Source organism: Seriola aureovittata, chromosome 7, assembly GCF_021018895.1.
Source record: "Seriola aureovittata isolate HTS-2021-v1 ecotype China chromosome 7, ASM2101889v1, whole genome shotgun sequence".
In the NCBI taxonomy this organism is placed as follows: domain Eukaryota; kingdom Metazoa; phylum Chordata; class Actinopteri; order Carangiformes; family Carangidae; genus Seriola; species Seriola aureovittata.
This window is the reverse complement of record NC_079370.1, coordinates 26,422,564-26,450,232: the sequence shown is the minus strand read 5'-3', so window position 1 is coordinate 26,450,232 and position 27,669 is coordinate 26,422,564. Positions and strand designations below refer to the sequence as shown.

Genomic DNA, 27,669 nt, shown 5'->3' with positions numbered 1-27,669 from the left:
TTCCATGTGTATTCATCCTAACCCTAGTCATGTCGTCCACAAACCGCACAGGTAAAACACGTCCGACTCTCACTCACAAAAACCGAGTGTGATCATCTCCAGGGCTGTTGTATTAGGTAACACTGGGGTTGTCCAGGTGCCGAGTTCTTCAGGTATTTTGAAGTAGAGGAGGGGCAGAAAGGGCTCATTCTGACCTGAATTCTTACACGCAGCATCAGAGGGAGGAAGTGAGGCCTAAAACTACGTCACACTCTCTGGGTCTTATTTTCTGCATTTTGAAATCCCTTTCTGTTGATCTCAAGAATTTGAATAAAAACCTGGACCCAGAGCAGACACTCAGGAGAACCTCATCTGGCCTGGAGAACCTGGTGTTCACTTGCTGTTGCCTAGTTTTCACTAATACTACAGCAGGAGTACTAGATTTTATTCAGTCATTGCGCATAATACAGTAAATATAAACTCATATACAGACAGAGAGAAACACAAAAAACAAAGTCAGTGGTCTATGTATTAAGTAGTGACTGAACAGATTCAGATCGAAGCAAAATGCTTCTATATACCTGCCTACATTCTTATCAATTTAAGCTGGCCACCAAAAAGAAAAAAGAAATATCTCTGTAAACCACTCTTTTTAAAACCAAAAGCACATTACACATTCTTATGCCTCCGTGCCGGCGACAGAACCAGAGCCATATTGTTTTCGCCTATCTGTCCGTCCATACATCCCATTCTCACGGACACGATATCTCAGTAATGCTTCGGTAGAGCTGCTTCAAATCTGGCACAAACATTCACTAGGACTCAAGTATGAACTCATTCGATTTTGGTGGTCAAAGGTCACTGTGACTTCACAAAACAAGATTTTGGCCATAACTCTCAAACAAATTGACACATTTTAACTCAAATGTCTACAGGGATAAGATTAAGTGATGATATTTTATATCCAAAAGGTCAAAGGTCATTTTCACTGTGACATCAATGTTCTGCAAAAACATCTGGTCATTACTCAACACTGTAGCTCAGGAAGGAGTGTGTGACCCTATTTCCTGAATAACCCAGTAAAAGTTTAATTATTTAATTATGTATTTCCACAAGGTAAACGTAAATAGTACTTTTACTAAGAGTGAAATAAATGTATTTTGAATAAATACTCTAAAATGCTACAAAAAATATGCTTATGTTTTAGCATATTTATTAAATGTAAGCATATATTTATTACCAATTTATTTAAAGTGCTTTAATACACTTGTAATACGAATGTTAGGAGTATGAATGTACTATATAGCACTTCTTTCTGACTTGGGCTGAGAGCGAACTTGTAGCAATAAGTGCAAATGTTTTTTCTACTGAGACCAGAAGTAGGTAAGACGTGTCTGAGACAATCTTATGAACTGACAACACAGTGTGGTCTCTCTCTTCCTAAAAGTCAATCTAGCTCACCCAGCAAGGTTGTCACAAGGAACTGGTTGAAATGGGACCTCATAAGGCCAAGACCATGGCTGGACATTGTAGAGGAAATATACTTAATGGAAAAACTGTCTTTTCACCTGAGAACTAGAGCAGACTCCTTCCAACAAAAATGGAAGAAATGGCCTTCACAGATCCCAGTCTTATCAGACTAATCAAACTTGTTCCCCTCCACTGCAGGATATCAGTCGTTTCTGTTTCAGAGAATATGGCAAATAGTATAAACTTGTGTAATTATAAGGCAGCGTGTCCGGGCCTCGTCCTCGTCCTCGTCCTCTGGCACAGGCCAAACCAACCCTCAGGCCATTGGGAAACGTCCTGGTGCTACCATTTCCGGGTGCTCCTGGTTGCGATGTCAACCCTTAACTCAACAATAATGTCAATACTAAAATGACATAGAACATAATAATAAAATCCAATAATCAAATGATATCAATTTTCTTTATTATTGATTATTGATTAGACACGTGACAGCAGCTACAGGACGCTCCAATAAAGCCAATCACAGCATCTCCTCTCATCAATCACAGATAGTTTAATGAGTCGGGAACCTTTCCTCCAGAGAGTGTCCTGCCTTTCAGCCATCATGCTCCAGGCTTTATCACAGTGAGTGAACTGTGTGAGTGGATTGTAAAGTCCACCAGGTGGAGCTCTTTCACCAGACGCATCTGGCTCTCAAAAGCAAAATGTCAAAAATAAAAGTCTTAAAGTTTGAAATGTGTAGTAAGTGATTCATGACATGTTTTGAGCTGTGTGATCAGAAAACACTGTTGTTACTCTGCTTGGACAGGATTTCTTTTGTCTTTAGAATGACCTTTTAGGTGATTTTAAGTAAAGATGTGTGCATCTATGTTTTACTTCTGCCATCCTGTCATATTATCAGTAGTCAGAACTATTGTGTGTGTGTATATATAAACATAATGAAACAATAAGAAACATGCATAAAAGACAAATTGAGAAAATCAACCACAGTACAGTAAAACTATGAGAAAAAGATTCCTGATTACTTATGCTCAGATTCCTCTTTACAGAGTACACCATACAATTTGACAGATTTATTTTGTATATTGAATATATAAGCCTATATATATTATTATTATTTCTTTAGTATTTACAAGATCAAGAATATTATTATACATTATACCTAAAAATTGGGAGTTACTTTTATTATTCTGCATTTATGTATGTGAAATTTACCCTATAGGATCAACACATTTACAATGAATTCAATGTCACATTTATCATGTTCAGCCGCCTGCACCAACTGTCATTGATACCGATGTGTTTCGACGTAGAGTGATGACGTAGAGGGTATGGGCGGGGCTTGAGGCCCAGCTCTGCCCCCCTAGGCTACTCGTTGAGCCTCGGCCTGGACTATACGCAGACCGTTTGTGTGCAGGAAGAGGCATCATGCTCCAGACCGTGTTTTCTTGGGCCCTGCCCAGACTGAGTCGACTGTCGGTGTGTCACTACTCTGCTGCCGCCATCCCAGCACCCAGCACCCAGCCCGAGGTCCACTACAACAAGGTATAGCCTTAGTTAGCCATGCTCATTTCAAGTGCATGACATGGTGTTGGATATTGGCCAACTGCGTAATCAACAAGTGTGTGTGTGTGAGTGAGTGAGTGAGTGAGTGAGTGAGTGCGTGCGTGCGTGCGTGCGTGGACACACTGCTGTGACTGAAGGGTTCACCGCTGCAGAACAGTGACTGTGCTCGGTTGCTTTGGTTTGCTTGGGCTCCTGTTAACGGAAAGAGGAGCCTCTGGTTTGCAGAGAGCCGCCTGCAGCACGGGGCAGAGCGAGGGAACTTTAGCCAACTGCACAGCCTGTCTACACTGAGGGATCCGGCTTCCTGTTGTGAAATCCTTACAGGGAGAGATAAGTTTCACGTGGTGGGGTGAGGTTACATAATCATTAACAGTGCGTCCTTGTGATTTTAATGGAATAATGAACCAGCTCAGCTGCAGGGTCTTTTTACAGGAAGGTGACAAAGTAAAGGAAAACCTGATTAAATGAGTGGAGAGTGCAGATGCTTGTTAATATCCCATCATGCTCTGTGGCAGGTATATAAACATTGATGAGACCCACTTCATTCTGATTCTGTATCAACATGAAAAGTGACTTTACAGTGGGTTCATTGTTGGAGCTTCAGTTACAGAGGTGATCAACTCTCTGGCGTTTCCATAGTAACAGTGACTGAAGTGACATCTGCATTTAGCTCTATGGGAAAGACATCAGTAAACAGGGTCAGACTTTTGATGACTGTGACTGAGGATGTCAGTGCAGGATGTGATCACACTGAGTCACCAACAGTCGTCCACGGTTACACACAGAGGGAAGTTACAGTAGAGCTGCAGTGATAAACCTTTATCCTATGATGAAACACGTCTGACTGATGGGAGGGGCCTCTTCAGGATGACAAGTGTCTCCATCGACAGGTCACAGAGGTCACTGATGGTCTGATGAGGATTAAGATGATCAAATGCAGTGACATTCACGATCTCCAGATCTCAGTCCATTTGCATTATGGGAGATGTTGGAGTCACGAGTTAGGCAGCGCTCTGCACCATCATCATATAAACAAATGGGGGAATATGTTTATGAAGAATGGAGTTCATCGTCCTGTAGAGCTCAGGGAATTGCTTCTATTTCTGAAACACACACTCGTCTCCACACATTCACAGCAGTACACACACTGATCTGCTGACTTCGCAGCAGCTGCTGGAACAGTTGTGGGTTCTGGTCTTGCTCCAGAGCACTTCAGTGGTGGTAATGAGAGAGATGCCCGCACAGATTCAAGCTTTTGACCTGGAGTTTGAACTGAGGAGAAACCCTAATGTGTCTCTGAGCGATGACTGTGGTTTTTTTTTTTTGTTTGTTTTTCAGCTGAAGGAGTTTTGGTGACACTTTGCAGCCTGCTCTCAAAGAGCGTAACGAGTCACTTCACCTGAATTACAATCACAAAAACACCTTTTCTCCGTTGCCTCTGGTTGTATCTGACCACATGGATATATGAGGTTTCTTTTTCCAGGTTGTCCAAACTCAAACCTAAGAAACAGCCGCTCAAATCATTTTCAGTAGACAGTTGTTTCCAGCCCGTGTGGATGTGTCCTGAGTGATGTGACACTGTCTCTGCTGTGATGATGTTACTGTTGAATCTTCTAAGTGTCATTTTTCAGTGTTCTGAGCTTCAGAAATGAAACACCATCCATCTCCATTGTACTGAGCTAAACCACTAATGGTTTTTTTTATGTGAACTGACTTTAAATATTATCATCTGTAGCACATTAAATAGTCTCTGTAACCATCATTATAATTATAAGCAATTATTATACTCAGAATATTTCCTTATTTCCTTTATGTATCAGGTTTGTTATGGATCATTGTTGTTGTAGTTGTATCAGTACAGTATCACACACAGTAAACCTGGCTCAGCTCTCTAATAGCACTTAATTAAAAACATCCCTGAACCACAGGACAGCAGGAAGTGTCAATGCAACACTGACCTCCCTCCTCATGTGGCCACAGCTCAGACAGTTATAAAATCATAAAACTGTATTGATCTGCAGGACATTTACATGTCACAGTTTTACATGAAACAGACAAAAGAGGAAATATGTGATTTCTTATTCTTAAAAAAAAGAAATTCAAACATTCTTTTTAACATTTTTTCTTTATGGTGATCTTATATGATAAAGTAGAATCACCTCCTTGTGGTTGTCTGCCTCCTCCACTCAGACTAGTTTCAGGTTACATCCCTGTTTATCCAGAGTCACAGAAAATATGAAGCATTTGTGTGAAATTTTGTCATAAGTAATGGCGTTTTGTGTGTGTTTTGTGAGGTCACACTAAGCCTCATTAAGACTCTCCGGTCCCAGTAAATGAAGTTCAGAGGAAAACAGGACTTTACAATACAGTGATTGTGTTTTTGCCTCAGTTTCACCATCAGTGAAATTCTTCTTCTTCTTTCTCTTCTCTATAACTTGTGGCACAGACGGTGTTTTTATACAAACTGACTGTTTAAGGGAGAGTCTTCATCCACTCATGGCTAACTGTGGGAGTGGAAATGAGGCTCATGCACAATGAGTGAGATTTATAAACTGGAACCATGTGAATACAAGGTTTGTCTTGGTGTAAATTTTCCCTCTAATGACTCATTTTTATTTTCCAGCTGTTCATCAACAACCAGTGGCAGGATGCAACGAGCGGGAAAACCTTCCCTACCATCAACCCAGCAACCGGGGAGGTTATCTGTCAAGTTGCAGAGGCTGATGAGGTGAGAGAGAAGGGGGGGGGGGGGGGGCATTCACTGCAACTGGAAGATAACATTACACTACAATTGAGCATAAGAGGTCCAACTAAAGTGCAAAAAGACAGTTTCTCCTTAAGATCCATCGCACTGCCTCTGAGTGACCAGTTCCTCTAAAGCTTAAGTGTTGATCGTCCTCATCAGTGTCTTGCAGAGACAGTCATGTGTGTCAGATGGCACGTGTCCTTTCACACTCAGAGACATGTCTTTCTTGTTGAACAAACTCCCAAACAAACATCCACAGGGGAAATTTCCCCAAAAAACCTCAGCAAGAGATTGAGATTATTGGTGTTGATTCGAATCAACAGAGGAGGAGGGGATCATGCTTTTATACAGTTGAATGTTTATTTTCCTGAGACCTATTTTCCCACAGGACTGTTCCTTTAAAAGCACAGACTCACCAGGTTAACCATGTCATTGTGTTCATGTCTCCAGGCAGATGTAGACAAGGCGGTCAAAGCAGCACGTAACGCCTTCAGGTTGGGGTCACCATGGCGACGGATGGATGCCTCTCATCGCGGCCTGCTACTCACCCGACTGGCTGATGCCATTGAGAGGGATTCTGCATACCTCGCTGTGAGTCATCATTAAAAGTCAGAGCACAACCAATCAGGTCTTTAGCTGCTCAACCTGGTGTATTCACATGACCACACACACCTGTTTTACTTTGATGCTCAGATCAAATCAGATCATAGTTTCCAATACTGACGATCCAGGATTAAATGTTCTACTTTTGTTATTATATTCTTACTTTGTTTTGGTTGTTTTCTTTTTGCACATCATGTGGAGAATAAGTCCTAAAGAACAGAACAGACTTGTGTGAAGGTGGAGCTGCATGTAAAGCTCCCAGAAGAAGATATATTTGTGGTTTTAAGAACCAAAAACCATCTCAGTGTAGTTTTACATCTCCTCTCTCAGGCTTCTCTCTGGAGCTCTAGTAACAACAGGTCAGTGAGCCAATCAGGGGAGAGGAGGCTCTGAGCCTCTCTTCTGATTGGCTGACTGTTTTCTGAGTGATTTAATAAAAAATATAGCAGATTTCAGTTAAAACACTCAGAGAAACCAAATCCTGCAAGGTTGGATGGTGGGTCCAGGTGGGCGGGGCTGAGAGCGATGAATGCCCTATTGTGACATCACAAAGTTACAGAAGTCCTGAAGGCTGGTTTTAAGGCTCAGTTTCTGAATACAGGCTGTGTGCATTTCTCTGTGGACTGAGGCTTTGATACTTTCACAGTATTAATAAAGAACCTAGACCTGATCTATAATCAAACAACACATGCCAGAGACCTTTATCCTATATGGACCTTTAACAAAACACTGTTATTGCACAAAGAAAAAGGCGCGGCTGAAATGTGTGTTTGATTTCCCCTGTGTTGAGCTGAGACAGTCAGAGCTGAATTAAAAGAGCAGTATGATGTTTTTGTGCTGGAATAATGAAACAGAATTAAAGCACAAGGTGATAACGATCAGACAAAATCACCAGAATTAAGAAAATTTTGGAGGACTGAAGGGAATTCTGACATTTGGCTCAGATGTGTCTGTGTGAACAGGTCTGTTTGAACCAGTATACACATTTGTCTTACTTATAATCACATGATTATTATGTTTTCTCTGAGTTATTGTTGTGTTGAAGCGTGTCGTCTTTTCTGAACTAACCCACATTCGCAAGTTGTAGCTCGTAGGACTTATGATGGATGAATTATGATATAATATAATGTCTCTTCTTCTGCTTCTTATTAACAGTAACATTTTGTATATTACCTTGATGGACACACATCGTATCATGTTGTTGTAAAATGTAAAGCTGATGTGTTGTTGCCACAGGAGCTGGAGACCCTGGACAACGGGAAGCCTTACGCTGTTTCCTACACCGTGGATCTGCCCAACGTGGTCAAATGTCTCAGGTAGCAAACACTCAGCACAGTTTCATGGTATTTTGTTTGTTTTTTGGGCATTTTTTGCCTTTATTATAGCTGCAGTGAAAGAGAGACAGTTGTGTTAATGTCTGGAGGAAAACAGACTTCCCTCTGGAAGTGTCTCCATCTCCACACAGGATCTCTGGAGCTCAGTGACCGTCAGGTTCCTGGTCTCCTCTCTGACCGTCAGTGTTGGGGAGTGGTGAACTACACGTAGTTAAACCAGTAGTTTAGCTTTAGTTTACATGTTGCAGTAACTTGCTAGTTCAGCTACATTCATATGTTCATATTGATTCAAGATTTTTTTTTTTTTTCTGCCATTTTTGGGCCCTAAAAGGAAAGGAATGATTTTTGTTTTAAAATTGCTTCTCTTTTTCATCCTGACTTCATGGTCAATGGTCACACAGCTACAGCGTCATCATAGATAAACCTCCTGAATCTCGACCTGAAGAAGAATCACCACGGCCATCCTGAGGCAGTTAACAGCTGTGTCCCAATTCAGGGGCACAAATCAGACGGTCTGGTCTACGGAGGACTTTTGCTTTGTGTCACCAGCTGTGCTCGCCATGACTGTTGTGTCGCAAAGCATGGCTCCTGTTGCCTAGCAACAACCTGGACAACAAAACTTTTTTTTACTAAAACTTGAGGTTTTAGGCTCTTGGGTTTAACAGTTGTACTTTTTAATATATTTCCAAAAAAAAATCAAAATTCTGTTTTTGATTTGTCATAGTGGGCAGTGAGTATAGATGGATTAGGGAAAGATTACATAAGGATATTTGAAACAGTGACGAGGTCTGATACTTCCTGAATGCTCTGTAGCTCTGAAGCTGTTGTAGTGACACATGTTAAAAGCAGCTGTGTTGTGTTCAGGTACTACGCTGGCTGGGCTGACAAATGGGAGGGAAAGACCATCCCCATCGATGGAGATTACTTCTGCTACACTAGACATGAACCCATCGGAGTGTGTGGACAGATCATACCGGTGAGGGGGGGGGGGGCTCCATTTACCCCAGCAGAAAATGTTTGTCTTTAGGATAATTCAACAGTTACAAGAGTTTATGAAGAGTGCAACAATAAAAAGAAATATCTGAGTTTAAAATAAATGGCTGCGGTCTCTAAAAAGTCTTTCCCTTGTCTTTGATCTCTCCATAACAACGATGAACTTACACAGCTTCATATGTCAGACTGGCTCATTGTTGTTGTGTGTAACCCACTGAAATACAACCAGAGTTCACACTGGGGCACAGATGGACGAGGAGAGGAGGGGTCGTTTAAGGTCATGTCATTCTAAACCAGAGGGTCTGGGAAACCTTCCAGTTCACAGGCAAAGATAGAAGATTGAGTCAGAGAGAGAGGTGGAGAGACAGCCACAAGGTAACAGTAGGAAAACAATGTTCACGTTACTAAGTCATCCACCGAGATCAGCTCACGTCCTGCAGCCTCTGTTTGTTATCAGCAGAGGTGTTAAAGTTCTTATTGTCAGTGTAATGACAGACGTCACTTTACTTCTTAACTCAGAAAAATGGAAAACCTTTCCTCTGACTGTTGTGTGGCTCCTGTGTTGTGAGACTGATGCTACAGTTTGTGATCTGTTACTAAAATGAGTAAAGAAACAGGATATAATAATAACAACTTTCCAAACATGGTGCTGCAGCTGAACAGAGGTGACCTCTGACCTCTGACCTGTGACCTGTGAATCTGCAAAACAGGAAGCGCTTGAGTTTGTCTGTAACACAGAGTTCAACAGAAGTGAGACAGAGAATATTTATTGGATGGAAGTGTAATATGGACTTTACTCCTCCTCTCCTCCTTTGTCCTCTTCCATCCTCTCTCTCCTCCCCTGTCCTCCCTTCTGTCTCCGCTCTATTCATCTGCTCCTCTCCTCCTCTCTGTCTCCGCTCTATTCATCTGCTCCTCTCCTCCTCTCTGTCTCCACTCTATTCATCTGCTCCTCTCCTCCTCTCTCCTCCTCTCTGTCTCCTCTCTCTTCATCTGCTCCTCTCCTCCTCTCTCCTCCTCTCTCCTCCTCTCTGCAGTGGAACTTCCCTCTGCTGATGCAGGCCTGGAAACTGGGCCCAGCTCTGGCGACAGGTAACACAGTGGTGATGAAGGTTGCAGAGCAGACTCCGCTCACAGCTCTCTACGTGGCCAGTCTCATTAAAGAGGTACTTTGTTTTATTCACACTTCCTGAGGGTGAACAATATTTATTTTTTAACTTATTATTGTTTTGTCTTAACTGTGACGGCTCAGACTTCATGGTGGACGGTTTGGAGGGAGGGGAGATGTTTCATGTTTCAAAATCATTAAAGATCCGTGATACAAAATAAAGATGAAGGATTGACGTGGGTGTGTTTGCAGGTGGGCTTCCCTGAAGGGGTTGTGAACATCCTGCCTGGCATGGGGCCGTCAGCTGGCGCTGCCATTGCAAAGAACATGGACGTTGACAAGGTGGCCTTCACTGGCTCTACAGAGGTAGGACAGTCAGACATGATGCACTGATTCAACCTGCCAGAGCTGACGAGTTCAGGTGGAGGTTAACGCTACATCTTATAAAAGACACACACATGAACACAAACTGTGTGATGGAGCTTCAGTGATGAGTTCAGGGACTCTCCAGGGAGGAGGCTTGGCCGTTTAAGTGTCTGTCAGTTTGTTGACATGGGATCAGCTGTAGGTGACATGCAGTGATAGAAGCTCTTCTGATAACAGAGCAAACTTTTCCAACAAACAGGAAATATGTTGCCATGGATACAGTGAGTTAAACTGTGGGCTTCAGCTTGAGCCCCTGTTCTTTTTGGCTCATGTTTTGGGAAATGAAGTGAACTGAATCATCTATTGTAAGTTTATTTAAAGTTTATTTAAATTAATTTTTTTAATTCTTTTTTTCTGGTTTCTAATCAGGTTTCTGGAGGTTTATTTGCAGTGGTGTCTTCATGTCTGTGTGTTCAGGTCTGACTGAATCATGACTCAGATTTTGGTCTGGTGTGAGTTTCACATGTTTTGGATGTTGATAATGGATGACTTGTTAAACGATCTTATTGATCTTTTTGTTTTGGAGATTTGAGAGTTTTGATGTTTTGAGTCGACGTGTGAATAAATGGAACCAGTGATATAAGACATGAGGAGACAGACAGACAAGTTTTTCTGTTTTCACTCTGACTTTGTAGATGAAGTGTGACACTAACGGAAACATGTTAACAAGTGAGTTCCTGATTGGTTTCCTGCACACACTCAGGGTGTTTGAGTCTCTCCTCAAATGTCAACTCAGCATGGTGACATGACCTGTAGTAGCCTGGCTACTGTCATATCTGTTTACAGGTTAACAGTCCACAGACCTCATGGCTCACTGATTTCAATCGGACTGTAGTGATATAAGAGACATGCACTGAGAGGGAGCGGGCTTTTAGTGAGAGCAGTTTTTACAGCACACATGTCTGAGCACTTCAGAGGTCAGAGGTCAGGATCAGGGTTACTGATAACTGATGCAACAATCGTCACAGGCCAGAGTCCACACTTCAGTCCAGTCCAGGTTTCTGAAGGACCTGATCTTCTCCCTGCAGCTTCACACACTTGGAGTGGTTTTGCACTTATTTATTCACATGCACTAGTATTTTTAAAGGAGTGCACGGCCCAGCCCCAGATTACATCTCTGAATTACTGTGTGTCTTTAGAGAAGAGTGATGATTCCCCTGTAGGTCACAGCAAAGAGAAAACACACAGAAAAGAAAAGAAAAGAGAAACTAACATGTCTAAAAATAATCCTGCTTTCACTGCTGATTATTGTCAGACAATAATAACATCCAGACTAACTGCAGCCCTCCATGACACTTCTATACAGAATAAGTTTCTACAGCTGCTATCAAACAATCAGTCTGACTCATTACCACCTGTAACTTACATGTCCTCTTGAATAAGCTGTAGTTGTATTTTTACTAACTTCTCCATCTATGAAATAATTCCATCTGACGTGAAGCTGCCACCACCTCTGTCTGTCTCTCTCTGAGTCAGGTGGGTCATCTAATCCAGCAGGCGTCAGGCGGCAGTAACCTGAAGAAGGTCACTCTGGAGCTGGGAGGGAAGAGCCCTAACATCATCCTGTCTGACGCCAACAGTATGTTCTCTGTCTGCAACATGCTGTATATTATACAGCCAAAGTCATGTTCTAATCAAGTCTGGATTATCATCCTTACACAGCTGGTTCAGTGTGGGGCCACTGGGTGGTGGTAGTTTAAGTGTATGTTTGTTTGGGAATCAGCTAAAGCACAACATCCACTGACATGATGCAGGCCTGTACGGGAGGGGGGGCGGGGTTTAATAGAGGCTGTAACTCTTATATGAATATTGCTCCTTACGAAGTCTGAGCTTTTTATTTAAATGTCACAAGTCTTTCTTAAATGTTTGAATCGCTGTTTGCCTCGGTCTGGCTCTGTGTGTAATGAAAGTGTAGAGACATGTAGAGAACAGTCGGTGCAGAACAAGCCTCAACCTCGTGCTAAAAACTGCAGTTCCTCTAATGACCACTAGAGCCTGGCTCCAAAAAGTCAATCTCCATAGACTCCCATGTTAAAATGTCCAACTTTACAGCAGAAATAAACATGTTTTGGTCTCTGTATCTAATTTTTAGGGGTGAACTTTGATATAACTCACCTATTTACAGTTTATTAAGGCTGAAACTTCTGCATAATTGAGGGCGTGGCCTCTTTGAGTGTTAGGTGGGTGCACGTATGCTTGCCACAAAGTAGCATTCATCAAAGTCTCAGCTCCACACACGCCCCACCTCTTTGTCCGTTTTTGTTTTAGCTGGGAGTTAGTGGCGGAGTCAGGAACTGCAAAGATGGGGAGGGTTGAGCAGCTCACTCCGAGCTTCAAAACCACTTTTCAGAAACCTGTGGGTGATATCACAGAGGCTACGTCCATCTCAGTCTGCAGAAAAAAGCTCAAATTTACTTTCAACTGCTCAGTTCTTGACTTCTTCTTTGAGTATGTTCCTTGTCTCCGTCTCTTCCAGTGGAAGACGCAGTGGAACAGTCGCACTTCGCTCTGTTCTTCAACCAGGGTCAGTGCTGCTGCGCCGGCTCTCGGACCTACGTCCAGGCTGACATCTACGATGAGTTTGTGGAGCGGAGCGTGGAGCGAGCTAAGAGACGAGTGGTGGGAAACCCCTTTGACTTAAAGACCGAGCAGGGACCGCAGGTAACACACACACACACACACACACACACACATAAACACTATCAAAAACACATGACCTCCCTGAAGTTATCTCACACATCACATATCCCTACACTGTTATGAATATATTGTGTTTATATCAGGGCCAGGACTAAAAAGATCAATGACTAATATTTTATTGATTTTGCATTTAGGGACAAACAATAATGAAAAAACCTTTAAAGCAAGAAAAAGAGAAAAACAATATATGCCGCCGATGTCGATGCCGCTCCCTGTGTGATCACCTGTCCAGGTGGACCAGGAGCAGTTCAACAAGATTCTGGGCTACATCAGCAGCGGGAAGAGAGAGGGAGCCAAGCTGATGTGTGGAGGAGGAGTGGCTGCAGACAGAGGATACTTCATCCAGCCCACTGTGTTCGGAGACGTCCAGGACGACATGACCATCGCCAGGGAGGAGGTGGGGCAGTACTGAACTCTACTGAGAAATAAAGTGAAATAGACATTGTTATAAATATATTTGATCATTGTTGCTATATATACTGTATATATTTTCTTTTTAGGAATCCATTTAGTGTGTCATCATTACACTGAACACAGCAAGGTGTCAGCGTTCATCGCCATCATGTAATAGATAATCTGATGCCAATGAAAAATGTACAAAATCAAAACATTTTTTTATTCTAAATGTTCACGTTAGTAGGATTCTAAAAATATAAATGAACATGAAAAAAAATGTAACTTTTAAAATAAAAATGATAAAGAACCATAAAAACCTAAATAAAAAGTTAAATAACTTTAACGCTGGGGTTGCCACCTGTCCCGTATAATACGGGATCGTCCCGTATTTGAAAATAAAATGCTGCATCCTGTATTGAACAGATATGGGACGCGATTTGTCCCGTATTTTCATTCATGTTATGTCCTCAAAGTGCTGTGAATAATCATCTCCTCTCCCTCTCAGTGAACAAGTGAAGGAACAAGTGAAGGAAGTTGATTAAACACTTCTACTTATTGTCCTAAACGTCAGAAATGTGAGAATATCAGGAGGGAGTTCCTCATCTCAGATATTTGATTAAAACCAGCTCTGATGTCATCTTGTGGCGCCACTAGTGACAAATTGTGTGACCGTCAGTAATTGGGGGATTGGGATCACCTATTTTCTCTTGTGGTTTGTTTCCTGCAGGTGTGTGATGAAAGAGGTGGAGGAGAGAATGTAAAGATGTCTGTTGTGTTTATTAAAGGACCAATGTGAAGGATTTAGTGACATCTAGTGGTGAGGTTGCAGATTGCAACCAGCTGAATACCCCTCCCCTCCCCCTTTCAAACATGTAGGAGAACCTACAGTGGCCTTCAGGTAGAAACAGTGTGTGGTTTGTCCATTCTGAGCTACTGTAAACATGGCGACATCCAAGAAAACACAACAATCTTAATGTCAGGTGATTATTCATTCATGAAAACATGAATAGATCCCATAAACCCTGAACACTGGTCCTTTTAAATGGTTTTCTCATGTGTCTTACGTTGATTTTTTTTTCTCGTCTGTCATGTTTCCTCTTGCAGATCTTTGGTCCAGTGATGCAGATCCTGAAGTTTAAAAATCTGGAGGAGGTGGTGACGCGAGCCAATGACACTAAATATGGTCTAGCAGCCGCTGTGTTCACTAAGGACATCGATAAAGCCCACTACGTCTCCAATGGGCTGCGTGCCGGCACAGTCTGGTGAGAGTTAGTGATTGATGCTTTTTGTTTGTGTAGTTCTGGCCTGTTTCACTCCCCACTGTCGCTGCTCACGTCTGAGGTTTGTGTGACAAGTTACAATTTACAACTGAAAAAAAAAGAATTACAGATGAGATGACGGAGTCGCTCTGCTGCAGGCTGCTGTGGTGCATTCACACGGATGGATGAGAGGAGGAGGTCTGTCGCTACATCTGGAGCTGCTGAGTGTTTCAGCGTTAGACAGAGGTTTTTCAGACTCATCCAGGTGGTTGTTTGACTGTCAGAGGAAAGATCATACTGTGTAAAAACCTGCAGCAGCTGTTAACAGCAATAAGGAGAGATTTTATGATGGTGTCTGGATACCTGATAACGGAGGCTTTACACAGTGCTGCAGGGATGATGTGTTCTTGTAGTCCAACCCTGAAGTTATCATCACGCTGGTTCCCTCCATAAAAAGCCAGTGGGATTTTTCCATTGTCTTTTGGATTATTACAGGAAATAAACAAGAGTTTATGACACTGACAGGTTTTGTTCAGCAGGAGCATCTTCACTAATGAACACCACTTCATGATGTTTGAAGCCTAAATACAATCAGCAGAAGTAAAAAGCTAATGTTAGACTATAAAGCAACTACACCACGGTCACATGACTTCAACATCACCACCACTAAACTTTTAGCTCTGACCTGCTACAAAAGCCTTTCCTCTTCCAAAGTGAGTAACAGTTTGTATAAACACAAGGAGGCTGTGAAGGTGGACTGGTGAGTAGATCAGTTTTCATGTTCACTGTGATGACGTTTAATGTCCCGACAACCTCTGCAGTCTCATTTACACTCATTAGTAACCAGTCTTTTTTAAGAGACGTAAAAGCTTAAAGAAACCAGGACTGAACTCAGAACTGAGGTATTTTATATAAAACGTGAAAATGACTTGAGCTTGTGTTAACACAGACCTTATTTCAGTGACCGAACCAAAAACACATTCAACAACCCAGAGACTAATGTCTGGGTTTTAGGACTCATTCCTGCATAACTGTTTATTAATGTTATCTTTGTGTGTGTGTGTGTGTGTGTGTGTGTGTGTGTGTGTGTGTGTGTGTGTGTGTGTGTGTGTGTGTGTGTGTGTGTGTGTGTGTGTGTGTGTGTGTGTGTGTGTGTGTGGTGTGTGTGTGTGTGGTGTGTGTGTGTGTGTGTGTGTGTGTGTGTGTGTGTGTGTGTGTCTCTCTGCAGGATTAACTGTTATGACGTGTTTGGGGCCCAGGCTCCGTTTGGAGGTTACAAGGCCTCAGGTAACGGCAGAGAGCTGGGAGAGTACGGTCTAGACAACTACACAGAAGTCAAGACGGTAAAAACTTCAAATATACACACGTACAGTTCATTCAGAAAGTCTTCAGACCCCGTCACTGTTTCACATGTTCTTATCTTACAGCGTTACACCACCATGACAACATGAAAACAGAATTTTAGATATGTTTGCAATAATAGCCTGTTATTAGGCAATTGTACCAGTACCGGTCCATAGCCTGGTGGTTGGGGACCACTGTATTAAAAAGTAAAGTATTCAGACACTTCAGGTTCCTCCATCTCTCTGGATCATCTCTGAGATGTTTCTACACCTTGGCTGGAGTCCACCTGTGGTAAACTCAGCTGATTGGACATGATGTGTAAAGACACACACCTGTCTATATCAGGTCTCACAGCTGACAATCATCAGAGCAGAAACCATGAGGAGGAAGGAGCCGCTGCAGAGCTCAGAGACAGGACTGTGTCCAGGCTCCAAAACATTTCTGCTGCATTGAAGGTTCCTGAGAAGAACAGTGGTCTCCATCATTCTGACATGAAGAAGTCTGGAACCACCAGGACTCTTCTAGAGCTGGACCTGGACCAACTGAGACGTCAGGGAAGAAGGGTCTTTTTACAAACGGTCCCTGAGGAGATTCTTTGTCTGGACCCTGACATAAAGACCAGATCAGTGGAGAGCTGCAGTGATGGTCGTCCTTCTGGAAGTTTCTCCATCTCCACACAGGATCTCCAACATCAAGATGATCAAGAGAAACTGGAGGCACCTGAGCTAAATCAAGTGTCTTAGCAAAGAGAAAGACTGTGTATAATTATTTTTGTTTAAACTAGAATCACCACCTCGCAGTTGTTTCCTCCACCATCCGGTCATGTTACAGGAAATATGGTCACAGTCTCTCCTTCCTGAGTTACAGCATTGAATAATGGCCGAAGTGATTTTACAGAACATTATGACGTCACAGTGAAGTTGACCTTTGACCTTTGGGTATAAAATGTCATCACCTAATCTTATCCTTACACACATGTAAGTTAAATTGGGTCATAATTAGTCAATGAAGTTGTGAGTTATGGCCAAAATCATGTTTTGTGAGGTCACAGTGACTTTGACCTTTGACCACCAAAATCTAATCAGTTCACCCTGCCGAGACTGGGAAATAACTGACACCAGATTTAAAGATGGAGATTGATTTCTTTAATAACCACAGGTGAACGCAGAGACTGATAACACGCCTGTATGAACTGAAAGTTAAGGAATGTATTTCATGTTAAATCCTGAGTGTGAACCTTGTGTTTGTCTGTTGTCAGGTGACCATCAAGGTGCCACAGAAGAACTCTTAGACGTGTGCAGCTGTGAACAGGAGACAGGAAACAGCTGAGAAGAGATGTCAGACTGAGAGTGAATCTGCTTTATGTCACATGCTCATAACAAACCTGCTGAAGCAGGAAGAATCCCAGTGAGCTCTGTGGTTAATGCACAGACTTTAAATTTACATCCTGACTAAATCAAAATAGTGAATAAAAACTACTGAGTGTAGAAAGCTCTGCTCTTCAGGCCTGAAATTCTCCACCTGATTTAAAGTAATCATAAAACTATACAGTCACAGTCTTTGTTTGTAATATGTGGGCTCAGAGATTTCTTATTTTTCAGAATAAAAGCATCTGAGGCACTCAGCTTGTTCTGTGTGTTATTTACAGGTTAAAGGAGGAGCTAATGTGCAAATGTTTCACTGAAAATGTCTGTTCTTTTCTGTTTGTTCCTTTTTTTATGTAAATGTAACAAAAGATAAAACACAAAAGGTGAGATTTAACAAAGAAAATGAAAATACAAAAACATTAGATCAGAGTTTTCAAGACAGCCAAGGGCTGTCAGCTCCAAGAGAGGAGGTGGACCTGGACTTGGAGACGCGAGCTGACACAGCTGATGTCGATGACACTCACTGTGGAGAGGGTCAGCAGCATTAGGCCTCTCCTGTGTGACAGCTCTAAGGAAGCACAGCAGCATGTCCACTTCCTGCATCTCCCTCCTGTCGTCATCACACGGTACAGAGGCACAACTGAGAGAATCCAGACCACCTGCATGTATCACTGATGTGAACAGTGAACACAAAGATCAAACTGTCTGACAAGGTGACACGTGTGAGAAAGGATCAGTCATATCCTGATCATCCAGATAGATTTGACCATTGTCCTGGCTGTGTACAACTGGTCTGACTGGTCGCTGTTACTGGGAGGTGGAGTGGAGAGGAAGGGTTCACCCATCAGTGAGTTACAGAGGAATCAGAAGGAACGGAGTCAGTGAAAACTCTTGGTTTGGAAAGAACGATCAGTCCTGGAGTCTGATCTGCTCTGATGTTAGTGGTTACTCTGGCACAATAACAGAGTGACACCTATCTCCTCGTCCTGTGTCTCTCACAGAGTAGCAGTGTATGTGGACTGTCCTGCTGGCTCTCTGTCCTTCTACAGAGTCTCCTCTGACACACTGGTCCACCTCCACACATTCAACACCACATTCACTGACGCTCTTTATCCTGGATTTGGGTTCTGGTTCTACTTCTGGTCTGACTCCTCAGTGTCTCTGTGTTCAGTGTAACAGAGAGAGTCTGCTGTTAGAGAATCGCTCTCACTGTTGAACAGATATTTCAGTCTGTACGTCTGTCTCTTTCACTCACGTTTTCAGATTCATGTATTAAATCTGTTTCATTTTTTTTTTAACTCTTCTAAATGATGTCTTTTAAACTTCTTCCTCTTCCTTTAAAGACGGAAGCTATGAATTTTTAAAATTACCCTCAGTCTATAGAGGACCCTATAGAGTCTATAGGGTCCTCTATAGACTGAGGGGTCAGACATGATCCTGGGCATCACTGAAATTACTTTTTGAACGGAACTACTGTTATGGTTATTTGACCTCTTGTGTATGTGGAACTTTTGAAATAAAGAAAATAATTTTTTTTAAAGAAGAAAAAAAAAGGCATCATAGAAATTACACAAATCAACCACTGGAAAGACACGCTGGCCTTCCACTCCAGTCCAGTAGGTGGCGCATCCCCAGTCCAGTAGGTGGCAGTCATGTTGACTTGCAAAGAAGAAGTCGGAACCACTAGTGTTGGTACTACAGGGGCTATAATCATTAAGCTAATGGTGTCCACAACTCGGACAGTAGCTTCTTAATAATTATTTACAATTTCACCAAGTTTATTCCCAGTATGTAGCCAGGTTAGTTAGCGTAGAAATCACTGAGCGAAGGTCACAGCGGTTAGCGTTAAGGTTAGAGGTTAGTTGGTTTAGCTCGGTTAACTGCCAGCTTAGCTAGCTGGTGGTGTGCTAGCTAACATTACTTAGCTTAGTTTGAAAGCCCGGCGTGTGAAGTTAACTTGGTCAGCGAGAGGTGACCGTTCATATCGGAGGAGTCTACCATAGATAAAGGTAAGTGTTGTGGTTGATAACGTTCCTGTGTGAACATGTCAGATAAGGAAAGGTTCCGGTTCATTGTGCGTTAGAAATCCCACTGCAGACTACTATTCACTACCCAGACTGAATCACTTCGGCTCTGCAAAGTAGCCTCAACATTTTTAGCCCAAATTACAACAGTGGAGCCTTGTACAATGAAGCTCTTTTGTATTTCGTGTGTCTACGAATTCACTTGTCACATTGTTTGGTCACTTAACTAGATAGATCCCTTGTTTGGCTGGTCTCTGATCAGTGTTTCTGTCTCACAGCATGGCGCTAAAGTCAGGAGAGGAGCGCCTGAAAGAGATGGAGGCGGAGATGGCTCTGTGAGTACAACTGTTGTCGAGGGTCTGTTCACCCAAAGTCCACCCAACACAACGGAGGAGCTCCACGGCTCAGCTGCCAAATCACCACATGCATACGAACACACTGCTACAGAGTCACAGAAACAGCAGTGTAAAATATGTATCCATGTCATCAATAACCATAAACAGGCAACTCAGAGAATGTAAATGACTTACCTGTGATGACTGCATTGTCAGTACAGGTTCAGGGAAAGCATGAAGAAACTTCCGTCTGTGTGTCACCACTGATGCTCCCATGTCAGGTTTTATCTGCCTGACAGATTTACTGAATATCTCTTTATAGTGTCTAGTATCAGCAGGGCCAGAGGACACCATTCATTTTGGGAAGTTAGCCACTAGGGCTGAACTTTGCAGCTGGCAGGTTGATCTCAGGCTGAATTAGAATCCACATGTCTACTTACTGATGATGAGGAAAATAGTGTGGGTCACATTGCAGCTTTCAGAATGACTGAATTAAAACCTTTTCTTGTTGTGTCTCAAACCTAGGCTAGAAATATTAAGTTTTGTTTTTATTAAAACTTGAAGTAAGTTTGAAGGTTTTCCGGAGAAATATGATCATTATTAAGTGAATAACAGGACCCAAACACATTACATGTTTTATTTTCAGTAGTCATGCAATCTAGAGAACAAATAGTTAGACTGTTAAGCATTAGGCCATTTTTTGTTGCAGAATTAGTGTTGAAATGATAATTTGATGAATCAGTTTGTCAATCAACAGAAAATTACTTGCCAACCTCTGTAGTTTTTCCTGCAGCTGGACTCTGTTGTAAGTGGGTTACTGCACAGCTCTACTTGACTGAGTGGATGCACTATAAGCAACATGGAGTCCCTCACTTCCATTCACTGTTCAATCTCTCAGAGAATCAACACTTTCGTTATTCAATCATTCTGTGTTTTCACCATCATCTTTTATTGGTTATATGTATTTTTTAAATCACAAATAGACTCTAAAGATATAACCAGTCATGTGTCGACCCCTGCTATAAATGTCAGTCTGTCTTACACTCTTTTCGCTGCAGTTTTGAGCAGGAGGTTCTTGGTGGTCCAGTACCAGTATCAGGAAGCCCACCTGTTATAGAGGCAGTCCCTGTAGCCCTGGCTGTCCCAACGGTTCCAGTAGTGAGACCCATCATAGGCACCAACACCTACAGACAGGTTTGTACTCTTCTAGTAGTGTCTGGGTAGTGATGTACTATCCAGATTGCTTATAGAAACAATTGTATTGTTTGTTTTAATGCCTGAGATGATATTTATCAATTGAAGGTCTTTGGCAGCTCAGGCTAAATCTCGTCCTCACACTCTGTCGGTCTCTTCCCTCTTAGGTCCAGCAGACATTAGAGGCCAGAGCTGCTAGTTTTGTTGGTCCTCCTCCACCGGCCTTTGTGGGACCAGGTGAACATAAACTCCTGACACCTGTACACTAACAAGGGTTTGGCACTAATATCATACAGTTATGATCTTGGTGTCTTTGTTGATCACAGTCATTAAACATTCGCAGTGCAGGTGGAAACAGTCAGTGAACGGGTGGATTTAATAACTGGTTAAACCTAAAACCAGCGCTTCCAGTAGCTGCTGATCAGAGCTGCTCTTCTTTATAGAGCTGCTTCAGCTCATACATGTTCTCAGGATGTCAGGTGTGAGTCCACAGCATCTCTACTGGATTCAGGTCTGGGCTCTGAGTTTGACTCATGAACAGAGATGTGAACCAGCTCCATTGATTCCTTTAAGCCTTCAGCTGTGACTCTGAGCTTCTTTGTTACTGATCATCTGTGTGGAGCTGTGGAGTCATCTTAGCTGGACGTCCACTTCCAAGGAGAGTAGCCACAGAACAGAATCATCTCCATCTGTAGACAGTTTGTCTGACTGTGGACTGATGAAGATCTGAAGTCTGTGACCCTTTCAGCTTCATGCTCATCAGCTTCTTCATCCTCAGTGTCTGAGATCTTTGTTGTGAGGCCTGGTTCACATCAGCTGATGTTTCTCTAAATGTCTGAGTGTTGTTTATAAGTCAAAGTGTCTCTGACCCAGAACCTCCAGTCTGGTTTCACTGACTGACTCCAGGTCTGATAACTCCTGACTCCAGTTAGCTTCTGTTCATGTCATTAGTCGATAGGTTCACACACTGTTTCCAGCCACACTTTGAATGTTTGAACAAGAACAACACAATGATTAGTTACAATAGATTCTGTTTGTTTATTATCGTAACTTAGATGAAGATCTGATCATATTTTAGGATAAATAACTATACAATTCCAAAGGGTTCACTGACTTTATGAAGAGGGGTCCAAAAGTCTGAGACCACTTTCTGTAGACTTCAAGTGGAAAATTCACAAAATGGGTTCATATTGATGTTTTTCATCCTGACACTGTTGTCAGGTGGTCAGAGGCTGACGAGGCTGATAGTGCCTCCTCCACCTCCTCCCATGATGCACATAAAGACAAATATACATTCACTGTATACATACACTCATGTCTTGCTGGCTTCATGCTCCTCAGATGTTTACACACTAATTAACACTCACTGTGACTTGTGTCTCTCCCAGTCCCTCCAGTACGTCCCCCCCCTCCCCCCATGATGAGACCAGCCTTTGTCCCCCACATCCTGCAGAGACCTGGTAAGTTTACCAGTAGACTACTAGTTTAATGGTTTATCCTTTACTAGGAGTAATTCCATAGGAGGTCAAAGGTCATAGGTTAAAGACTCCATTCAGCTTCAGAGGTCAGATAACAGTCCTCTGCCAGAAATCTTGGTGTAATATTTGACTCTGATTTCAACTGGACCTCCATGTAAAAAGGGTTGTCAAATCATGTTTTTATCAGCTACAGAATATTGTGAAAATCAAATCATTAGCGTCATTCACTGATCTGGAGAAGGTTGTTCATGCATTTATCTCATCACATCTTGATTACTGAAACTCATAAAAAATGCTGCAGCCAAACTGAACTGGTTCCAAAACATGTCATCATATTACACCCATTTGATCCCCCTTACATTGGCTACTGTGTCTTTTAGGATCTATTTTAAGATACTTGTGATCACTTTTAAGGCTCTATCTGGTTTGTCAACTTCTTACATCTCAGAACTGCTATATGACCAAACGCACTGCCTGAGATCCTTGAGCTAAACTCTGTTATCTGTCCCAAAGGCAAAGGGGACTGTGCATTTGCTTTTAGAGCCTCAGGACATTAGAATGACCTGCCCGAGGAGAGCAGGCGTGCTGAGTCGCTGCACCAGTTTAAATCATAAAGCAGCTTTCAATTCTTGATTTAGATGCTTTTATCTTTGGTTTCAGGTGGTCAGAGGCTGCCAATGATGCGTGGTCCTCCGATAGCACCTCCTCTGCCCCGGCCTCCTCCACCTCCTCCCATGATGCTCCCTCCTTCCCTGCAGGGCCAGGCACCCCAGGGTCCCTCTCAGCCCATGCAGCACATGACTTCTGCTCCTCAGGTCAGAGCTCAATGCAGCAGACAGGGACATTTATCACCACATCAGTCCGTGTGATGTTACTGCTTTATGTCTCAATTAGCAGCTACTAGTAAAAATGAACGTTACTGGGGTAAACTTCATTTTCCACATTAATATTCTTGTGATGTCCCCCTCTATCTTGAACTCTCGTCTCTCTGTGTCTGTTGGTGTGTCTCACTCAGGTCAGAGCCATGGTCTCGATGGTGTCGGCCCCGTCCACGAGACAGGGAGCCCCGCCTCCCGTTAAACCATCACAGTCAATCATCCAGGCAGCGCCGACTGTTTACTCTGCTCCCCCTGCTCCTGTTGGACATAAAAGAATCGACGTCAGAGCTCAGAGACAAGCCAGAATGGTACGGGCGTCTTGATCGATATCTTACACAATAATGTCTGGAAACTCTACGCTGTCTGTGTCAGCATCAGTACGAGTTTTGTGTTATGGTGTATTTTAAAAGTAATGTACTTAACTCTGGTATGTGTTAGTAACAGGGTGGTGGTGGTCAGTGTGTAATACTGTAGGGTGGTGGTGCTGCTGTAGCATCAGGCTGGTTGTTCATGTTTCTGATCTCTCAGGAGGAGCTGGCAGCACGGGTGGCGGAGCAGCAGGCAGCAGTGATGGCCGCAGGTCTACTGGACAAGAAGGAGAGTGACAACAGCGGCACTGTCATTGGCCCCAGCATGCCTGAGCCTGAGCCCCCCCACATTGAGGTACAAGTGATCAGCAGTCTGCTTCCTGCTGTGAACTCTGAGGCTCTCATATCCTCATTCATACTGTGGCTGCAACAAAATTATTATATTGCAATTATTTTGCCAGATATTGTGATTGTGATATGAGTCAGAATGGTAATTTTTTCATTTACCTTTCACTGGAGAAATATGGAAATGATGATGATGTGATTTTTGTTGGGTCTTGTATCAAACAAACATGTTCCTTTTTCATGTGGAGAATATGATTTGTAGTCCGGGGCGTCTCTGTAGCACCACATCACTTTAATTATGTCTGTTGTGACACATTTGACCTTTATCAAAAAACTGCAGCTCCTGTGATTTGGATGCTGCCGTAGTGGACACATGAACATTATAGGCACGAGAGATAGATGGTGGGTTTGCTGTGCAAGTACTCCACTATATGTTGTTCTCAGGTCAAAAACTTTTTATTTATGGATTGGGAGCTCCTCCTACATAGAAACTCCATTCAGCCTTTAATGTTCAGCTCAATTCAAAACCACATTGTTCTGAAGCTACTTCATTCCTGAGCTCTAGCTTAGGCCAGGAACACACTGGATGTTTGGTGTGAGCATGCGGGCTGTGGAGCGTCTTGGATTTCATTTCGGCACCTGTGTTAACGGGTTAGAACAAACGCACTGCGTCTCACGCCTTGCGGCTGCGTCATGTGATCTAGAGATTTAGAGTCAAACCTCTTTTTCATGCGTGAAGCGTCTCCTAGTCAGTATGTGATCATACCAGCAACATAACGTATAACTGACTCCTTCCACTTCAGTTGTGTCTGTCTAGGCTGAATCGGAATATGACACACGAAAAAATATGAATATATTATTTAACCATTTTAGCAGCTGCATGTGGAGACTGACATTTTATGGCAAAAATAAATCAGAAATTAATTTATAACGAAGAGCAATCCAACACTGGAGCAGCCTGTAAACTCTATGTAGAGAGAGAGAGCTGCAGCAGAATCACAGCCGGTGTGTGAACACACGCATGCTTTTCTGCAGGAGTTCAGAGACGTCAGCCCACACACACACACACACACACACGCAGTGTGTTTCTGGTGTAAGGAGTGGTCACTGCTCTTAGCCTCATAGGAGCATAGATTAAACCACAGCAGCAGCTGCAGTAGGTCCATCCACAGCCACAGCTCCAGGCAGAGCAGCTGCAGCTGATCATAGACGGTGGATGTTTACTGTCTCAGCTAAGCCTTTTGAAAGAAGGAATAAATACATCATGTAAAGAGTCTCATAATCTCTCATTTGTGTAGCGTCTGCAGAGTGTTTCCCTAAACTGGCCTGGAACAACACACTAACTGTCTCTAAGGATCAAAAAATGTTTCAGGGAAAAGCAAAACTACTCCTTTATCTACCAGTTATATGTAGGTGAAGACGTTGTGTGTGTGTGTATGTGTGTGTGTGTTTTAGCCTGTGGAAAGTGCTGCAGAGGACAAAAAGAAAGCAAAGTCTGAGAAGGTGAAGAAGTGTATCCGGACTGCAGCAGGGACGAGCTGGGAGGACCCCAGTCTGTTGGAGTGGGAAGCAGGTACAAACTGCTGCAACACAAATGATAAAGATCATTTAACATAAACTGTGATGTGCTTCCTAAATCACTAACACTTGCATGTCAACATTTTGTCAGTTGTCCCCCATCAATGGTTGGGTTCCTCACCACACATGTTGGATATCACTGAGCTCAGCTGAGTGTGTACAAACTTAAACTCTTAATGTGACTGTTTTGTTGCTGCGGAGCTGCTGCAGGATGAAGGTAACACTGTCCGACTCTTTGTTCTGTCTCCCTGCCGCAGATGACTTCCGTATATTCTGTGGTGATCTTGGTAACGAGGTGAATGACGACATACTGGCCCGAGCCTTCAGCAGATACCCGTCTTTCCTCAAAGCTAAGGTCGGCTTGGTTTACTGTGTTTCTGCTCTGCTCACGTCCTGTAATCACATCCTCATTCCTACAGCTCCCAGAGCATTTTACTCACCTGTCGCATGAATCAGGGTCAGTATAACATTTACATTGAGGATTGAGTTTTACATTAATGACATTCGCTGCATGTTATCCGAATCGGAGACTTTTCTCTGATCATTTGAGACGATAATTGATCATCATTCAGGTAAATTCCAGGACTGTACATCAATGTAAATGAATTTCACTAATACATTTACTACCATGTGGCAGCAGACAACAGTATTTGGGTTAAACTTGAGGGTATGTACACATCAGGTCACTTGGACACTGCTGCAGAGATCTGTAATGACACCTTCACATTATCCAGGAGCACTTCCTGTCAATGTTAGTACAAAAACAATCTGAACCAAAGCTCCTTGTAAAAGCTTTTTTCCTTTGTTTTCTAATCTAATTCTTTGGATGAATATGTAATACACCACATGCACTGTTAAAAAAAAAAAAAAAAAAAAAATACAATGACGGTGATGAGCTCAAACCTGCGTTAGGCATCACATGGCCGTGTGTGTGTATGAAATCCTCACAAAAACTGTTGTTTTCAGGTGGTGAGAGACAAACGCACAGGGAAGACTAAAGGCTACGGCTTCGTCAGCTTCAAAGATCCAAACGACTACGTCAGAGCCATGAGAGAGATGAACGGTCAGTCTCTTCACAGACTTTCAACCTCTGTCACCTGCTCCTCTCATCACTTCCTGGTTCTGTTTGCATGTTGACCTTTGATGTGGACTTGTTGCATTTTACATTTGGAGACTTCCAGCTTTAACTGATGACTAATTGACAGTCGTATTGATACCTGCAGCCTCTGTGAATCCCTCTCTCTCTGCTGTGTGTTTCCAGGGAAGTATGTTGGCAGTCGGCCCATCAAACTGAGGAAGAGCATGTGGAAGGACCGCAACATGGAGGTGGTTCGCAAGAAACAGAAGGAGAAGAAGAAACTAGGCCTGAGATAGTGTCTGTGCGAGTTTGTGTGTTGTCTTATTTTAATTTGTCCGATCAGGAGCTGTCCTGAGGTTGTCTGGGTGGTCACTCTTTCTTAAATAAAACCATAATTTCAAAGTTGTTGGTTCTGGTTCATTTTACTGGATCTTTACCTGAACACATTGTTTTCACATTGCAGTACTCGTACTGATTCTGATCCCAGTCAGTTCTTACTGGACCTGGGCCTCTGCTTCTTCAGTAGTGTGGTTCACCCATCAGGTGACCTCAGGAAGCTGATAGATCTGTATCTACTATGTTTGTACATATTGATTATTACTGTTTTCACTCCAGCTAAGATGGTCCTCAGACAGTCACCTACATAAACCGTAAATGCTCTCTGAATGCTCCTCCAGCATCAGTGAGCTCCACTGCAGAGACCCAGCAGCGTGGCTCAGAGACAGCACGGGATGTAACCATGACTCAGCACAATACTCTGAAGGCTGGATCGTAACCTTAGAGTTGTGAATGATCGCTTCCTTCAAAACAAACACAATTGATGCGTTTTCTGACTCTAGAAGCTTGTGGGATTAGCCATGTATGTATATATACCTGAATTATATTGACATGGTGAATCCCTGAAGGCAACACTTTGAGCTTCACTGTGGTCTGTTTGGATCAGTATCAGCTCTTGTTCCCTTTTTAAGGTTTCTTATTTTACAGAGTTTAAGAGGAATTAAATACAATTTAGTGATTTTCTTTACAGCCGTATGGCAGTGATAGTTATAGTAGACTTAAACAGTGTTTATGTCTAACTCAGTTTCACACATTGTGACATTATGGCCTCATTGTGAACATGAGGAAGCCCACGTGTTCTTCTCAGGTCGTGTCATTTGAAC

At 42.7% G+C, this 27,669-nt stretch overlaps 2 protein-coding genes across 2 annotated transcripts; both read left to right on the top strand.

The window, feature by feature from the left end:
• Positions 1-2,807: 2,807 nt before the first annotated feature.
• LOC130172634 (aldehyde dehydrogenase, mitochondrial-like) lies at positions 2,808-17,544 on the top strand. Its single transcript, XM_056381477.1, has 13 exons — positions 2,808-2,994; positions 5,639-5,743; positions 6,212-6,352; positions 7,601-7,680; positions 8,563-8,674; positions 9,729-9,857; positions 10,052-10,165; positions 11,702-11,804; positions 12,702-12,886; positions 13,158-13,322; positions 14,426-14,583; positions 15,809-15,923; positions 17,183-17,544. Exons 1-13 carry the CDS (start codon positions 2,878-2,880, stop codon positions 17,213-17,215), a joined length of 1,557 nt encoding a protein of 518 aa, XP_056237452.1. The 5' UTR covers positions 2,808-2,877; the 3' UTR covers positions 17,216-17,544.
• A 1,405-nt stretch (positions 17,545-18,949) lies between these two features.
• On the top strand, positions 18,950-26,911 carry rbm42 (RNA binding motif protein 42). The gene is made up of 12 exons (XM_056381213.1): positions 18,950-19,300; positions 19,594-19,650; positions 20,709-20,844; positions 21,012-21,081; positions 22,233-22,304; positions 22,983-23,137; positions 23,338-23,508; positions 23,729-23,863; positions 25,309-25,426; positions 25,689-25,786; positions 26,398-26,494; positions 26,693-26,911. Exons 2-12 carry the CDS (start codon positions 19,595-19,597, stop codon positions 26,803-26,805), a joined length of 1,221 nt encoding a protein of 406 aa, XP_056237188.1. The 5' UTR covers positions 18,950-19,300; position 19,594; the 3' UTR covers positions 26,806-26,911.
• Positions 26,912-27,669: the final 758 nt, after the last annotated feature.

Coding starts and splice junctions, on each gene's coding strand:
- rbm42 (XM_056381213.1), top strand. CDS start 19,595: ATGGCGCTAAAGTCAGGAGAGGAGCGCCTGAAAGAGATGGAGGCGGAG. Junction 19,651..20,708: donor ATGGAGGCGGAGATGGCTCT/GTGAGTACAACT, acceptor TTTTCGCTGCAG/TTTTGAGCAGGAGGTTCTTG. Junction 23,864..25,308: donor CTGAGCCCCCCCACATTGAG/GTACAAGTGATC, acceptor TGTGTGTTTTAG/CCTGTGGAAAGTGCTGCAGA.
- LOC130172634 (XM_056381477.1), top strand. CDS start 2,878: ATGCTCCAGACCGTGTTTTCTTGGGCCCTGCCCAGACTGAGTCGACTG. Junction 6,353..7,600: donor GGGATTCTGCATACCTCGCT/GTGAGTCATCAT, acceptor TTGTTGCCACAG/GAGCTGGAGACCCTGGACAA. Junction 12,887..13,157: donor AGACCGAGCAGGGACCGCAG/GTAACACACACA, acceptor TCACCTGTCCAG/GTGGACCAGGAGCAGTTCAA.